This window comes from Phocoena sinus, chromosome 14 (assembly GCF_008692025.1).
Source record: "Phocoena sinus isolate mPhoSin1 chromosome 14, mPhoSin1.pri, whole genome shotgun sequence".
Lineage (NCBI taxonomy): Eukaryota > Metazoa > Chordata > Mammalia > Artiodactyla > Phocoenidae > Phocoena > Phocoena sinus.
The window spans coordinates 41,988,976-42,006,205 of NC_045776.1; the positions used below are offsets into that span (position 1 = coordinate 41,988,976).

A 17,230-nucleotide genomic window follows, 5' to 3' on the forward strand; every position below is an offset into this window, starting at 1 on the left:
TAGGATCAGACAGTTAGAATTAGAACTGGGTCAGAAGATGACAACTCTCTCACAATGAATGCATAATTGAGAGAAGGACCTAGCCCATCTGCCCAGTGAACTGGATCCAAATGCCTGTATTAAGAGTAACTGAGGGTATAGGTGACATTATAAATTTAGTCATAGGCACTAGGACTATTTTTTTGTTTGTTTTTTGTTGTTGTTTTTTGCAGTACGCGGGCCTCTCACTGTTGTGGCCTCTCCTGTTGCGGAGCACAGGCTCCGGATGCGCAGGCTCAGCGACCGTGGCTCACAGGCCCAACCACTCCGTGGCACGTGGGATCCTCCCAGACCGGGGCATGAACCCGTGTCCCCTGCATCGGCAGGCAGACTCTCAACCACTGCGCCACCAGGGAAGCCCGGCACTAGGACTATTTTAATAACACTAAAACATTTGTAAATAGCTGTGTAGGTTTTCTACACCTACATGTACCATGCAAATATTTTGATCATAACCATCTCTCTAGAATGTTTAGATCAAGTTTTTTTCTTGTACTCTCCTTTGCCGTTAGTCCATCTTAAATTAAAAACAAATGATCCCCTCCACCCTTCGCTCAAAAAAAAAAAGTTCAAATGGATTTAGGCTTTCTCCAAAGTAAGTGTATCTGGCTGGACCTCCAGAGGTCTCAACATGTAGCATTACTCTGTTGCAATCAACTGTAGTCCAGAGTTGTGCAGGCCTCAGCTGTAAAGGTCTATGCACTTGACACATGGTCTTGCCAGTGAATATATCAGGCCTAATCAAATCACGGAATATGGAATTATGTAGATCAAAAACCCAAGACTGGTTATAGGTAACCAGCATACCCATATTGACTTACAATGAAAAGTAGCTACCAAGGGGACCAAGTTCTAATTTCCTTCAGCAGTCCAATTTATCTATGTCAACAAGCTATGTGTTAGCCAGATTTATGAAAAGAGGTTGGTGGAAATAGGCTCAGAACAAGGTAATTGTGTTATTTGATCTGATTGTTTAATGTTAGGTTTTATAAAGATGGCATTGTGTAGAGTTAGTGAATGCTGGCTTATGTTTATGAAAGAGGTATACTGGATGGTGCAGAGTATGGGATCTGGAGCCAGTCGGCCTGGGTACAAAGCCAGGTCCTCCACTTAATATGTTTGTAACCTTGCACAAGATGCCTGGTGTTTCGGTTGCTATGGGTGCATAACAAGTACCCCAAAACTTCATGGCACAGGATTCTATGTGTCAGAAATTTGGACAGGACATAGCAGGGCCAGCTTGTCTCTTCTCACACATTCTAAACCATCATCTGGATGACTTGAAGACTAAGCATTGGAATCATCTTCAGATGACTCATTTACTCACAGTTGATGCTGTTATCTGAGACCTGAGCTAGGGTTGTTTACTGGAACACCTACAACACCAATAACCTCTTCATGTGGCCTGAATTCCTCACAACATAGTGGCTGGTCCAAGTGTAAATGTCCCCAAGGAGAGAGCCAGGCAGAAACTGTATGGTTTTGTTTTTTTTTTAAATAAACTAGCTTTTTAAATAAAGTATTTCTTTTAAATAAACTAGCCTGGGAAATCACACGGCAATATTTCCACCATACTCTATTGGCTGGAGAAGCCACAAGTCTCCCCAGGTTCAAGGAAAGGAGATATAGACTGTTCTTGATAGGGAGTGACAGGTTCTGGAAGAACATGTGGGAATGAAAATATTTCTGTGGCCATTTTTGGAAAATACAAGTTGCCTCACCTGACTTCTCATTGACTTTCCTTCCCTGTCTGTAATTATAATAACTAGGACAGTAGCCATTCCATTATGTGTGGAATGCATAAGTTAACATTCAAATTCAGCCTTATTTCTAAGTTCTTGTCTATATATCACAAGGTGAAACATAAATAGATGATATATGGTCTATATTTGTCCAAAAAGAACTCATTTCTTGTTATAATTCCCTATTCCCCACTTACCCAGTGGGAGAGGGAAAGGAGAAGGGGAAGAGTGAGAAAAAGAAGCTGAAAATGGAGAAAGTGGAGGGAATATCCTAGAAGAAATATATGGCTTAAAGAATAATAAAGGTCAAGTGGAAAAAAAAGGGAAAACTACTATTTTGATATCTTGGGGTCGCAATCTGCCTTCATTTTTCAGCATTTTTGGTGACAGAAGAGGCCAGGTCTTGCTTTAGCAATGGTTTCGCATTACTTTTAGGATCATGGGCTAATTAGGTAATTCAAAAAGAAACCCACTGTGTACAGTTTCAAGGGAGTCACGTGCCTTGTGAAAATCAACAATGCACCCAGAGAAAGAACTCTTGCTCAGTCTGGACAATGTGGTATATCCTTAGAATGATGTTCAAATACTCAATTGAAAAACATATTGTATGAATTCTTTTTATATACATCCTTAAAATCTTCACCTCTGAAGTAGTATAGTATCAAATAATACAAATAAATGTGTGTCATTGTAATATCATCAGTAAGTTGTTCCACGGAAGTGGGCCAATAAAATGTGTAGTTCTAAAGTGATAAATGCATACATTTCCTAATTGTTTATTCTGTGTATTCATTCATTCATTTACTAAAAACTTAGGTACCCACTAATGTCAGCTCTGCTTTGTACAATATATCTTACAGGTAAACAAAATGATGGTGTCAGCCCTCATGGAATTTATAAGTAATTTTTGTTCACCCTTTATAAACATAATCTTTATTTCCTAATAAAATGTTGGGGTAATAAGCTGAATATACCCCCAAACATCAAAGTTTAACTAATAATTTGAGATAACAGAGAACAAACCCTCCTCAAGCTAAGTATTTTCCTTACTAAATTCTAGGCAACATGGAAACTATTAACAGACATTCAACCTCTCTTCTCTTTATCAATCCATATTCCCAATGTTTCATCTTAATAATCATTAATAATGGGAATTGAATACATACCAATAAATCTGGCTTTGAGAAAGTGTTTATTCAGACCTTTGGAATGAGTTTAATGCATATGGAAAACAGAAAAAAATGCAAAAGATTGTAAATTCTATACTCTAATTATATATTTCTATGATTTTTAAATGTACATCTTTCCCATAAGACCACAAATTCTTGAGGTTCACCATTACATCTTAAATCTTGGCATACAGTAGTTACTAAATTAAAAGTTTTGAATAAGCAACTGAATGAAAATGAGAATGAATGAATGAATAAAATAATATTCAGAGTGCAGTTATTTTAACCTATAGAGATTACAATCAAATTTTTCTTTAATGGTTTTAGAAACAAACTTTTTGGGTAAGTTTGCATTTAGTCAAGACCTTAAGTAGGAACTCTACTGATAAGATTTAGCTGGATTGAATTAAAGCATGTAAAAACCATCTACTTCTGTTATTAGTTCCTTCTTTCTTCTCACCCTTTTATTATACTGCCAGCTCCAACTTTTGTGCCTTTATTTAATATCTTCTACTGCTTGCTGTTCAACTCCAGTAGTGGTAGCATTATTTCACCTGGACACATATCCACCAATAATTATCGTTTGCTTCATTTGCATGTTTTAATACCATTGGTTAAAATTAAACCAGTCAGAGTTGTGAGGTGGAATCACAGTTAAACATAAAAAAAATTTTCAGTGTCAGCAGAATACATTATTTAAAATTAAAAAACTTAAACTTCGTTGCACATCTGAAGGTCACTGACTTTCAGGAATAGGTAGTGAATTGGTAAATCCTTCTATACATTCATTACTGAGAAATGATAATGTAAAGTATCATGACTGATGTAACAATGTTTTGAAGATTCATTGGCCTAAATACACAGTTTAGTTTCTTAGTATCTACTCTAATTATGGCATATAAAACAGTAACAACTGGTGTCATACAGAAATTGAAAATACAATTGTTTGGAAATAAAACTGTACATTACACAATGAGCAAAGCATAAAGTACCAAATATATCCCCAATTAAGTACCATTAAATAAGTTTAAAACAAATTCCACAACTTTTGTAGCACTCCTCTCAAATTCAACATTTATAATAGCCATCTGGGTCTTGAAAGAAATGTAATAGAGAAGTAGAATATCTCAGGTATCAGAATGTGCTTAAGTCAAACAACAAACAAAAAAACTCAAAATGATTTCTTCTCATGCCTCCTTTAGAACATGTATCAAACTTCAAATTAATCACTTGAGGATTAGATTTTCGTATTAGTGTTAAGATAAAAAGAATTGTAACCATCTTTTCAAAGGTATCTCCACCAGAGAAAAATATTCATAGACACTTTATCCTCCTACCAAAAGATAATTCTGTGATTTTAAGCAAGTTTATTAGATAGAAGTTTCTAAAGTTTTAAATTATTGTGCCAGAATTAGGACAAGGACACTTAAAATGGTTCTCAGTTCATCATTTTGGCTTTTTGAAGAACACCTATGACATAGTATTAATCATTAGGGATCAATATGGATACCAGGCTTTCATGAGAAATATGTTTGTTGACCTTAATAAATCTTCTTCAAGTGTGTAAATAGAGAAATATTTGTACAGGCAATTTTCTGCTGAATTACATTTCCTCCATGCACATTCTCATACTGCGATATATTTTTTAACAACTCATACTAAAGGTTTGATGTGATAGCAGTTTTCCCAAAGAGACATTTTTAATTGCTTCACAATGGTTATTTTTATATCTTGTTATTTAATCATCCTTATCATTGTCATAATTAATCTGCATTTATATGTTTTGAAAACTTTCTGCTACTATAAATAATGTTGTAACAAATAAAGCTTTTTGATTAGGATAAATTTCCATAAGATGAATTACTAGATTAACAGGTTTGAAAATATTTAAGGCTGTTGATAAATTCTATATTTTTTGAAGCAGCCAAAGAAAATTTTCTGTGCTAGAAATGTAAAAAGAATCAACAGCTAAACTGAATCACACCTCTAACTTAAAATGAAAGGCAACCCCTAATTTGCGAGTGGGTAATGTTGGCAAAAGTTACATTCTGAGGGTTTTGTATTAGATTTGACATATATATATTTAGTCATGGAGAGTGCTGTAAAGTTCTCAGCTGCTCACAGAGCAGATTTAGCTTTGAATATAGCTAAAGTATACTAGTAACAAATAATGGCTTTCTCTGGGTGCTTCTAAACGTTGAGTTCCTTGCTCCTCGTCTTTTTTACTCTTTACTTCTCTGCGTTTTGAGTGTTTTCTGTGAGTGCCACCACTCTGAACCTCTTGGAAATAGGATTCTAAGCTTCCAGATGTCTTCTATCTACTTGAGCACTGGGGCTTGAGAAAACGAAAAGGGGTGGGAAATTGGAGGAAGTCTTCTGGGATGCTGAGTGAAGCCTCCAGGACTGGGTACTTCCCAAGGCATTGTGGAGGGAGGTCTGGGAAAGAAGGAGAACAAAAGTCAGACAGACTCTGATGAATCAATGTTCAAAAATAAATAAATAAATAAAAAGACCATTTGCATCAAGAAAGAAAATTATTAAATCCAAGGAGGATATTAGTGTCAAGGGAAGCATCTTTTTGGTTTTATTTTTCTACAATATATAATGTAATACTTTTAGATAATTCAAATGTAAAAATTCAAACATAAATTACAATGATTTAATTAAATACATGTATATATTTATCTTCTAGAAAATACAAGATGATTCACTAGAAGAAAATCTACGTTTAGCTCAAGAGTATCAGAAATTACAGAATATATTCTTAACAGTAAAGGACAACTATTTCAACCTATATGAAAAACAGCTATCACTTGATGGTTCGATTCGAGATAAGAATCAGGTAAGTTTTTCATATTTTTCTAAAATAATGACTTACTTGACGTATGTACCACAAAAAGTAACAAGTAGTCAGTCATGGGGTCTCCAATCTTATGGTGGTCTTTTATATGCCACCAAATGGCATGTTTTCTTTTTGTAAAGTTTTGTTTTATATTTTTATCAACATTTTGAAGTTGAATTTTGAAAAAATATTTGAGAAATGAAAAAGCATACTTTCTAATCCACAATGTTATACTAATTTGCTTTTAATTATTGTGCCCTGAACTACCAAATATTTGTAATGCATAGATTTAAATATATCATCATATATTTCAAATTTCAGTTCCATATGTAGGTAACTTTCCATGATATACCTTTAATTCTTCCTCATGATGTATGGTCTCCATATTTTGGTTCCTATTTTCTTATTAAATATGAGGCTTAATTAGAAACTTGGAGAAACTTGACCTCTCTGGTTTCTGGAAATCACCAGAAATTCTAAAATATTTTGTAAAATCTTCTATAATACTAAAAGTGGAAAAGGAAAACACACAATATGCCCACAAATCCAAAAGCAAAGAGAAAGGTCCATTCTTAGAGTGTTAAGATACAGCCACTTCCCCTATATTCTTCTCCAGTTACTCATTGACAAGAAAAGTTATTTTCCTTTGAATCTTTGTTTCTTTCCAGAATTTAAATTTCAAAAACTAGAGGCATGATTAATTTTTAACAATTCACCTAGCTGTAAAAACCAGTAGATTGCTAATGAATCCTTTCTCCTGTTGTCACTGAGATTACTACACTATCAATTAGTAGCTTAAAACTTCAGTACTATATTTACTATAATGGAATATAGGGAGGACAGGCCAGGATTTGAGTGTAAGCTCTACCAATTACTAGCTCAGTGATCTTGGCAAATTATTTACCCTTTAAGACCTCAGTTTTCTCATCGGTAAAGTGAAATTTACCTCAGAGGAAAATTTTGATTAGGAATAAAAAAGAGACCAACTGCCATAGTTACTTTGAAAATAAAATTACTATGCAACTGTGAGTAACTATTACATTGCATTCATCTACTATGCTGCTTATAAACAGCCTTTGTTTCCCATCCATCTACTCTCACGCAGGTTTAAGCTTCCAAATATAATGGGAGAGAGAGTGTATTTTTCTCTTAAAAATTTGTATTGAAGTAGTAGCAAGGTGAAGGTAGATCAAGAAATAAGTGTGTTTGGAAAAGAATTATGAATACAACTATATGCCAAAATTTTAGTGTCCTCAAACCATGTGCAGGATTCAAAGAAAGGATATCAGTGTATCCATGGAGGTTTTGCCAATCACTTCACGCATTTGACATTGTTATTGAGTTTAAACATATTTCATTTTTTGCTGATAATTTAGGAGGATAAAAGAATCAATGGCCATACTGTATTCCCTTTTCTAACCAGGAGGGGAAAAAAAATAAATTTTTATCTATAGTTGTTATCAGTTTGTATAGAATCCTTTGGTGGCAAATGACAAATAAATTAGATACCTGCATAACTAGTGAAGAATTCATGCCTTTAAGAAAGATCCCTAAACATAGTATTTCCATAGTAAGAACCAAGTTGTCTTGATGTCATTTTTGGAATTAAAGCACATCCTGATTCAAGATCCAAGGAGTGAGACCCTGGTATAAACAGACAGTGGAGCATGCCTAGAGATTGGGTTTATGTTTGTGATGATCCCTCAAACGAATCATTTTTAGCACACCTGTTTCGGGGAAACTTTCAAAGATTTATTTGTACTTCCAATCATTTTTCATTTCCATTCTTCAGCGATGGAGGTCATTAAGTGCAGGCTGCCCTTGTCGGTGTCATGTAGGATCAATTTGCTGCAATGGACAGAGAGGCCTTATTGATGCTGTTAAATCTGTCAGTGAGAAATCATATGTCATTAGCGTCTAATGCACTGCTTACAGGATGGAATTCGGCCATCAAAACCAAGAAAACCCTTTAATATTTTAGTCCATTCTCTTGATAGTGCAGCATTTCCCTTGACCAGTTTAGTTTTGGGTACACAGAAGCACTGCTCAACCTCTGATTCCCTTGTTGAATTTCCTTGTTAGATAAAATGGAATTTTTTGTATCTCTTTCCTGTTTTAGAATAATTTCATTGATTCTGAATATACGTTCCGTTTGGCAGAGTAAATAATTATGTTTTACTTACCATGCTTCTTAGGGAGTATTATTCTTTTTACACACATTATGCACTTTCCTATTTCTCAGTATTTTTAGACCGAGAGTAGCAAAGAAAGCCTAATGGAAGAGTAAAACAAATTAGGTACAAAAAATAATGTCCCCTTCCTTACCACAAATTTATATACAGGTGTGGCTCAAATTTTAGAATGTTATAGTATTACTTTTGATGATAGAATTATGTCTGCTTCTTTTGCACATGTTTCTTGACACTTTCCTGTATGTGTTCTTTTTTTAATTTTACCCTTTAAAACTCAGAAACATACAAATTTCTTATTAGCCATGTTCATGGGTAATGATAGAACAGAATTTAGTCTAAAGCTTCTCAGATCTCGAAATTTAAAATCACACTAAAGAGGAATGAAGGAAAAATAACCAAAAAACAGGTTGTATTTCTATGTGAAAATGGACATTTTCATCATTTTCATTGAAAAATTTCAGATATATTTTTCATATATTCTTTTTTTATAAAAACATGAATATGTTGATAAAATTACCATGTGTTTGTTTTAATTGCTATCTCAAGTTCTTCAGGCCTGCAAAGAAAGGTAAGCTAAGCAAGCGTGCAAATGTTAATGGTTCTGTTGTCTGAAAACAAGATCTCTTCCAAAACTGGTTAAAATATATTTTAGTTCTTTTATAAACCACTTATAAAGCTTAACCTTTGCCCTACTCCAATTCTCAGTGCTTTCACACTAAGGGAATACAGATTATTATAGAATCAGTCAGTGCTTAACAAGCACTTACATGGACAGGTATTTGTGCCATGCAATTTGCAAACATTATCTTTGAAATGTCCCTCAGTAATCCTAGAAATTTTTCTATTATCATTATTATCATCATCTCCTATATAAGATACAGAACTGAGATTGAGTGTGTCACATGGTAACCCGAGTAGAGAAAGACTTACTGAGATGGAAATAAAACTCAGGATTTTCCTAGATCCAACCATTTCATAACCATGACACTACCTCTCTACTATAACATTACTGAACAATTCTATACATGTCTCATTGGGTTTAAAAGCATGTAAAAGCCACATAAAGTATGCATTATGTCTCTAGTGTCCAACTGAAACATTATTTGATTCACTAATTGCTTTTGTAATTTCATCCCATTGAAGGTACTTTTTCAATGATGATTTTCCAATGAGGAAAGGACTACCTACTTAATTAGAAGCTATTTAATTTCCATAAGTATTATAGATAGGTTACACAACTCTTAAATTGTAAAACCTTTGGACTAGGAGTGCCTTTAGAAATTTTACCCATCTCTTTTGAAGACTGTGTTACAGATGAGGAACCTTAGGGCCTGAGTGGCTCAGGGATTTAATACATATACAGTTAATTAGAAGAAAAGTTGGCCTAGGACACAGTTGCCTTAACTTAGGTTCAAATGTTGTCTCCAAGAGACTATAGATGAGCATATGTTGTGATATTTTTCCAAGGTTTGAAGGGACCAATAGCTGAGAAGTAATGAGTAACTGCCATGGATATGCTCAGATTGGAGCATCACCTTTTAGTGACCTGATCTTGTGAAGGAGTCATGTAGGGACATGAATCAGAGGACTACTCTGGAGCTCTAAGGGGTGCTTCTGGACCTCACAGAATTCAAACACTTCATTCATTCAATTATTCAAAATAAATGATTAATCATCCACTGTACTGACAAAGATACAATAAAGGGCACAGGAATATGCCACCTCATCTCAGCTTCCATGCTGACCGCTGTGATCCCCAGAGTCCAGGGGATTCTTTCCTAGAATAGACCATAGAATCAAAGCCCAACAACATCCTCTCTTCACCCAGCCAAAGGACAAATCATGAATCTTTGCTCTTTATATCACCTCAGCCTCAATGGACAGTTTCCATCATAAATTCTCAAAGATATTGTATCATTCAGAGATCTCATTAGCATGTTTTCTCTTTCCTCTTTCAGTTTTCAAACGTGGGTTTCCTTTAAAACTCACTTTACATTGATTGGGTGAGAAGTCAAAGTCAATTCTAGCAGTGAAAAAAATTATTTTCCTATAGAAAATGTGAAAGCTGTTTTAGTTCTCATTTTTATAAGTATTTCATATTGCTTATTATCTTGCATGTATTAAAAATAGGCTTTGAGTGGTGATTTTTATGTGCTTATTTCAAAGTTGATAGAAATTCATTTCTTTGAAAGGAAAACCATAATTTTTAAATAATTTTTGCCTACAACAGGTATGTGATGACTTTGTCAGTATTTCTTCCTTCCTCTCTTAGGACACAGGTATATGAGCATATGCACACACACACACACACACACACACACACACACACACTTGTTCTAAAGGAGTTACCACACTTCATAGACTAATGAGCTTGAATTAAATTCCTACTGTCCCGTTCTCTAAAGAACTCTCAAGAGACCTCTGATCCCTGAGAATGGAATAGACAACTCGTCATTTTTGTTTTAGCCTAATGAATCTCCCTTTTGCTGTCCAAACCCCATGAGAGAAACACCAAAAACTAAGTATATATTTCTGGATAATACTTTAGAAAAGTCAGCTTGGCTTAAATCAATCTAATTCTTCAGTCTAATGCCAATTTTCAGTGAATTGTAGATTTATGTATCTTTTATGCAATTTTGAGAAGGTAATCTTCTGGTAGGGTTATATGACAATAAGTAGCTTTTAATGATAGCAACAACTTGAATGTGATTTATTGAGTGTGATGGGATCCCTGATATACCAAAGACACGCAAGGTAAAATTTTGTGTATGTATACACATATATATATATATATATATATATATATATATATAAATGAGATCCCTCCCCTTGGAACACTGACAGGTTTCGGCACACCATCAACAGTGGGGACATATCAAGAATAAATCAGGCTGCTTAGAAAGTCACAAAGGTTTGAGAGACAACCAGGAGCCTAGGGCAAGTTTTAATGATAAGTTTCAACTACACAAGGCCACTCCTTCAAGACTGGGGGAGGTAATACATAGAAAGTGTTTTGCCTAATACATAGGAAAAAACACAGAGAGTCAAGCACAGTGAGAAAGGAAAAGAATGTGTTCCAAATCAAAAAACAAGATAAAGCCTTAGGAAAGACCTTAATGAAACAGAAGTAATTTTTTTTTCCTGATAAAGAATTCAAAATAATGGTCATAAAGGCGCTCACCAAACTCATGAAAAGAATGGATGAACACAGTGAGAACTGCAACAAGGGAAAATATAAGAAAGTACTGAAGAGAAGTCACAGAGGGACTTCTGTAGAAGTAGAATATGACAAATGAACTGAAAAATACTCTAAAGGGGTTTAACAGCAGACCAGAAGAAGCAGCAGAAAAGATCAGGATCTGAAAGACAGGGCACTGGACCTCACCCAAACAGAGCAGCAAAAAGAAAAGAGTTTTAAAAAGTGAGACTAGTTTAAGGGACCTATGGGACAACATCAAGCACAATAACATGCACATTAGAAAGCTTCCAGAAGGAGAAAAAAAGAGAAAGGGGCAGACAACATATTTGAAGCAATAGTGGCTGAAAGCTTTTCTAACCTGCAAAAGGAAATAGACATCCAGGTTCAGGAATCCCAGAGAGTTCAAAATAAGATGAACTCAAAGAGACCAAGACACATTATAATTAAAATGTCAAATGTTAAATAGAGAATCTTAAAAGCAATGAGAGAAAAACAACTTGTTGCCTACAAAGAAAAACCCCTAAGACTATCAACAGATTTTTCAGCAGAAACTTTGCAGGCCAGAAGAGAGTGAAACAATATATTCAAAGTACTGAAAGGAAAAAACTTCCAAAGAAGAATACACTACCCCAGCAAAACTATCATGAAGGAAAGATAAAGAGGTTTCCAGACAAGTAAAAGCTAAAGGAGTGCATCACCGCTAAATCAGCCTTACAAGAAATGTTAAAAGGCACTTCATAAGCTGAAAATAAATGGCACTAATTAATAACAAGAAAACATGAAAGCAAAAATCTCACTGGTAAAGGTAAACATATAGTAAAGGTAGTGAATTAATCATTAATAAAGCTAGCATAAAGGTTTAAAGACAAAATTAGTAAAATTAACTAAAACTATAATAATTAGTTAAGGGATATATAAAATAAAAGATGTAAAATGTGTCATCAAAACCATAAAACTAGGGGGAGTAAAAATGTAGAGTTTTGGAATAAATTCAATTTTAACTTGCTACCGGCTTAAAATAGACTATTATATACATAGTATGTTAAATGTGAACTCATGGTAACCACAAAGCATAAACGCATAGCAGATACCCAAAAGAAAATGAGAAAGGAATCTAAACATAAGGCTAAAGAAAGTCATTAACCACCAGGAAACAGAGCAGCAGAAAAAACGGAACAGAGAGGAACTACAAAAACAGCCAGAAAACAGTTAACAAAATGGCAAAATGCAAACCTATCAATAATTGCTCTAAATGTAAATGGACTAAATTCTCCAATCAAAAGACATAGAGTAGCTAAATGATTACAAAATAAAAACAAGACTCATCTTTATGCTACCTAGAAGAAACTCACTTCAGATATAAGGACACACACAGACTGAAAGTGAAGAGATGGAGAAAGATTTTCTGTGCAAATAGAAATGAAAGGAAAGCTGGTGTAGTTATACTCATATCAGACAAAATAAACTTTAAAACAAAGACTGTAATAAAAGACAAAAAAAGGCATTACATAATGATAAAAGGGTCAACCCAACAAAAAGATGTAACATTTGTAAATACATATGCACCCAACATAGGAGGACCAAAATATATAAAGCAAATATTAACAGACCTAAAGGGAGAAGTGGACAGCAATACAATAATGATAGAAGACTTTAACACCACACTTATATCAATGGACAGATCATCAGACAGAAAATCTGTTAAGTAAACATCAGACTTAAATGACACATTAGACAAGATAGACTTAATAGATATATAAAGAACAATCCAGGGGCTTCCCTGGTGGCGCAGTGGTCGAGAGCCTGCCTGCCGATGCAGGGGACACGGGTTTGTGCCCCGGTCCGGGAAGATCCCACATGCCGTGGAGTGGCAGGGCCCGTGAGCCATGGCCGCTGAGCCTGTGCGTCGGGAGCCTGTGCTCCGTAACGGAAGAGGCCACAACAGTGAGAGGCACACATACTGCAAAAATAAAAAAAAAATTCCATCCAAAAGTACCAGAATACACATTCTTCTCAAGTGCACATGTAACATTCTCTAGGATAGATCATATGTTAGGCCACAAAATAGGTCTCAATAAATTCAAGGCTGAAATCATATGAAGCATCTCTTCCAACCACAATGGTATAAAACTAGAAATCAATTACAAGAAAAAAGTGGAAAATACCAATATGCTATTGAACAACCATTGGGTCAACAAATAAATAAAAGGAAAAATTTTTTTAAATACCTAGAGACAAATGAAAATGGAAATATAACATACCAAAATATGGGATGTAGCAAAAGTGGTTGTAAGAGAGAAATTCGTAGCAATACAAGCCAACCTCAAGAAATAAGAAAAATTTTAAGTAAACAGTCTAACTTTACACTTAACAGAATAGAAAAGAAGAACAAATGAAGCCCAGCGTTAGTAGAAGGAAGGAAATAATAAAGATTGGAGTGGAAATAAATAAAATAGGGACTAAAATGACAGTAGAAAAATCAATGAAACTAAGAGCTGGTTCTTTGAAAAGCTTAAATAAATTGACAGACCTTTAGCTAGACTCATGAAATAAAAAAGAGAGAGGCTCAAATAAATAAAATCAGAAATAAAATAGTACAAGTTACAATTGATACCACAGAAATATAAAGGGTCGCAAGAGACTACTATGAACAATTATACACCAACAAATTGGACAACATAGAAGAAATGGATAAATTCTTAGAATCATAAAATTTTCCAAGACTGAATCAGGAAGAAATAGAAAAATCTAAATAGGCCAATTATGAGTAAGGAGATTGAATCAGTAATCAAAACCCTCCCAACAACAACAACAAAAATCCAGGACCAGACAGCTTCACTAGTGAATTCTACCAAACACTCAAAGAAGATTTAATACCTATTCTCAAACTTCCCAAAGGAGGGAATGCTGCCATACTCATTTTATGAGGCCAGGCACCCCGATACCAAAATCACAGAAAAGAAATTTACAGGCCAATATCTCTGATGATCATAGATGCAAGAATCCTCAACAAAATATTAGCAAACTGAATTCAGTAATACATTGAAAGGATTATGCACCATGTTCACATGCAATTTGTTCCAGGGATGCACGATAGTTCAGCACCCAAAATCAATCAACATGATATGCCACATTAACAAAATGAAGGACAAAAATTATATGATCATCTCAGTAGAAGCAAAAAAAGCATTTGACAAAATTCAACATACATTTATGATAAAAAAAATTAAACAAAGTGGGTATGGAAAGAATGTATCTCAACGTAATAAAAGCCATGCATGGCAGTCTCACATCTAACATCATACTCAATAGTGAAGAGCTGAAAACTTTCCCTCTAAGATTGGCAACAAGACAAGGATGCCCACTCTCACTACTTTTATTCAACATAGTTTTGGAAGTCCTTGCCAGAACAATTAGGCAAGAATGAATGAGTGAATGAATACATGAATGAATAGATAGATAGGATCAAATTGGAAAGGTAGATGTAAAACTGTCATTATTTATGGGTGACATGTTTTTGTATATAGAAAGCCCTCACAACTCCACCAAAAAATATGTTAAAACTACTAAACAAATTCAGTAAAGTGGCAGAGTATAAAATAAGAAAGAGAAATTAAGAAAATCCCATTTACAGTTGTATCAAAAAGAATAAAATATCTAGGAATAAATTTAATCAAGGAGATGAAAGACCTATACACTGAAAACTATGTCATTGATGAAAGAAATTGAGGAAGACGCAAAGAAATGAAAAGATATTCCATGCTCATGGATTGGAAGAATTAATATTGTTAAAATGTTCATATTACCCAAAGCAATATACAGATTCAAAGCAATCCCTATCAAAATTCTAATGGCATTTTTCACAGAAATAGAACAAGCAATCCTAAAATTTGTATGGAAACACAAAAGACACTGTGTAGCCACAACAATCTTGAGTAAGGAAAACAAATTTGGAGGCATCATGTTCTGTGACTTCAAACTCTATTACAAAGCTATATTAATCAAAACAGTATGGCATTTGCATAAAATAGACACATTGGTCAATGGAACAGAATAGAGAACCCAGAAATTAACCCACTCACATATATTCAAGGAGTCAAGAATGTACAATGGGGGAAGGATGGTCTTTTAAATAAGTGGTGTTGGGAAAACTGGACAGCCACATGCCAAAAAACAAAACTAGACCACTGTCTTACATTTACACAAAAATTAACTCGGAGTGAGTTAGACTTGAATGTATGACCTGACACCATAATACTCCTACAAGAAAACATTGGCAGTAAGCTATGTGACATTGGTCTTGGTGATGAAGTTTTGGCTCTGACTCCAAAATCAAAGGCAACAAAAGCAAAAATAAGCAATGGGGCTACATCAAACTAAAACTCTTCTGCACAACAAAGGAAACCATCAACAAAATAAAAAGACAACCTACTGAATGAGAGAAAATATTTGCAAATCATATATCCTGTAAGGGATTAATATCTAAATTATATAAAGAATTCATAAAACTCAATAGCAAAAAAGACAAACAATTTGATTTTAAAATGGGCAGAGGATCTGAATGAACATTTCTCCAAAGAAGACATACCAATGCCCAACAGGCACATGAAACGATGCTTATCATCACTAATATCAGGAAAATGCAGATCAAAACCGCAATGAGGTATCACCTCACACCTGTTAGACTGGCTTTTATTGCAAAGATAAGAAGTAACAAGTGTTGGCAAAGATGTGGAGAAAAGGGAACCCTCATGCACTGTTGATAGGAATGTAAATTGGTGCATCCACTATAGAAAACAGTATGGAGGTTTCTCAAAGAGTTAAAAATAGAACTGCTGTATGATCCAGAAATTCCACTTCTGGGTATTTATCCAAAGAAAACGAAAACACTAATTTAAAAAGATACATGCACCCCTATCTGCATAGCAGCATTATTTACAATAGCCAACATATGGAAACAACCTAAGTGTCCATCGATGGATGAATGGATAAACTCAGCCATAGAAGAGAATGAAATCTTGCTATTTGTAACAACATGTATGGACATTGAGGGAATTACTCTAAGTGAAAGAAGTCAGACAGAGAAATATAAATGCCGCATGATTTCACTTATATTTGAAACCTAAAAAACAAAACAAAACCAAAATCATAGATACAGAAAATAGCATGTTTGTTGCCAGAGGGGAGGGGATTTGGTGAGTTGGTGAAACAGGTGAAGGGCCTCAAGAGGTACAAACATCCAGTTACAAATAAGTCATGGGGCTCGTAATGTACAGCATAGTGACTATAATCAATAATATTGTAGAGCATATTTGAAAGTTGCATGAGAGTAAATCCTAAAAGCTAACTTTGTATAGTGCTAGATGGCAACTAGACTTATTGTGCTGATCATTTTGCAATGTATGCAAATATCAAATCTTGTACACCTGAAGTGAATATGATATTATACATCAGTTACACCTCAAATTTTAAAAAAGAGTAACTATTGAAAACTATTGTGGACAGATAGACATTAAAAATATTTCCCTTTGTCAGCTGAAGGGTAACCCTCACAGCTTTTCTATAAAAGTTATCCTGAATATGACAGATGTCCCTTTTTAAATTTTGTACTATTCTGTCATAGTAAATCACTGATTAAAAAAAAAAAACTATAACGACACCTAACACATTACCTGAGAAAAGGAAAGATAATACCATGGTGAATAATATAGCTTTAGAATTTTTGAAGTTGTGTCAGATGTAAAATAATTCTCAAATTATTTCCTGTGGTGCTGGTAATCAGAATTGTGTTGTCTTTTAAGGAAAAATCCTCATTTTAAAGAAATATATATGCAATGTACTCATAGGTTATTGAGAAAAGTATATGACAAAGCTACTATCTGCATGATGTACATAGAAAAAGAGCAAAACTGTTATCTGTAAAAGCAGAAAAGAATTTGGCTTGCTTGACTTTTTGTATCAAGCATGCTACAGCAATCTTTTGATTCTAATATGAAACTATAGTAAGGATCATTGCACTAATGCATGAGGATTTGTGATAATGTTGC

The 17,230-nt window shown here is 34.3% G+C and overlaps 1 protein-coding gene across 1 annotated transcript in view; it reads left to right on the forward strand.

The window, feature by feature from the left end:
- The window catches only part of CCDC178 (coiled-coil domain containing 178), a 365,322-nt gene that overhangs the window by 227,952 nt on the left and 120,140 nt on the right, over positions 1 to 17,230 (forward strand). Inside the window, exon 18 of the mRNA XM_032654041.1 lies at positions 5,643 to 5,792. Coding sequence (XP_032509932.1) covers positions 5,643 to 5,792 — 150 coding nt within the window. The remainder of the gene's footprint in view (positions 1 to 5,642; positions 5,793 to 17,230) is intronic.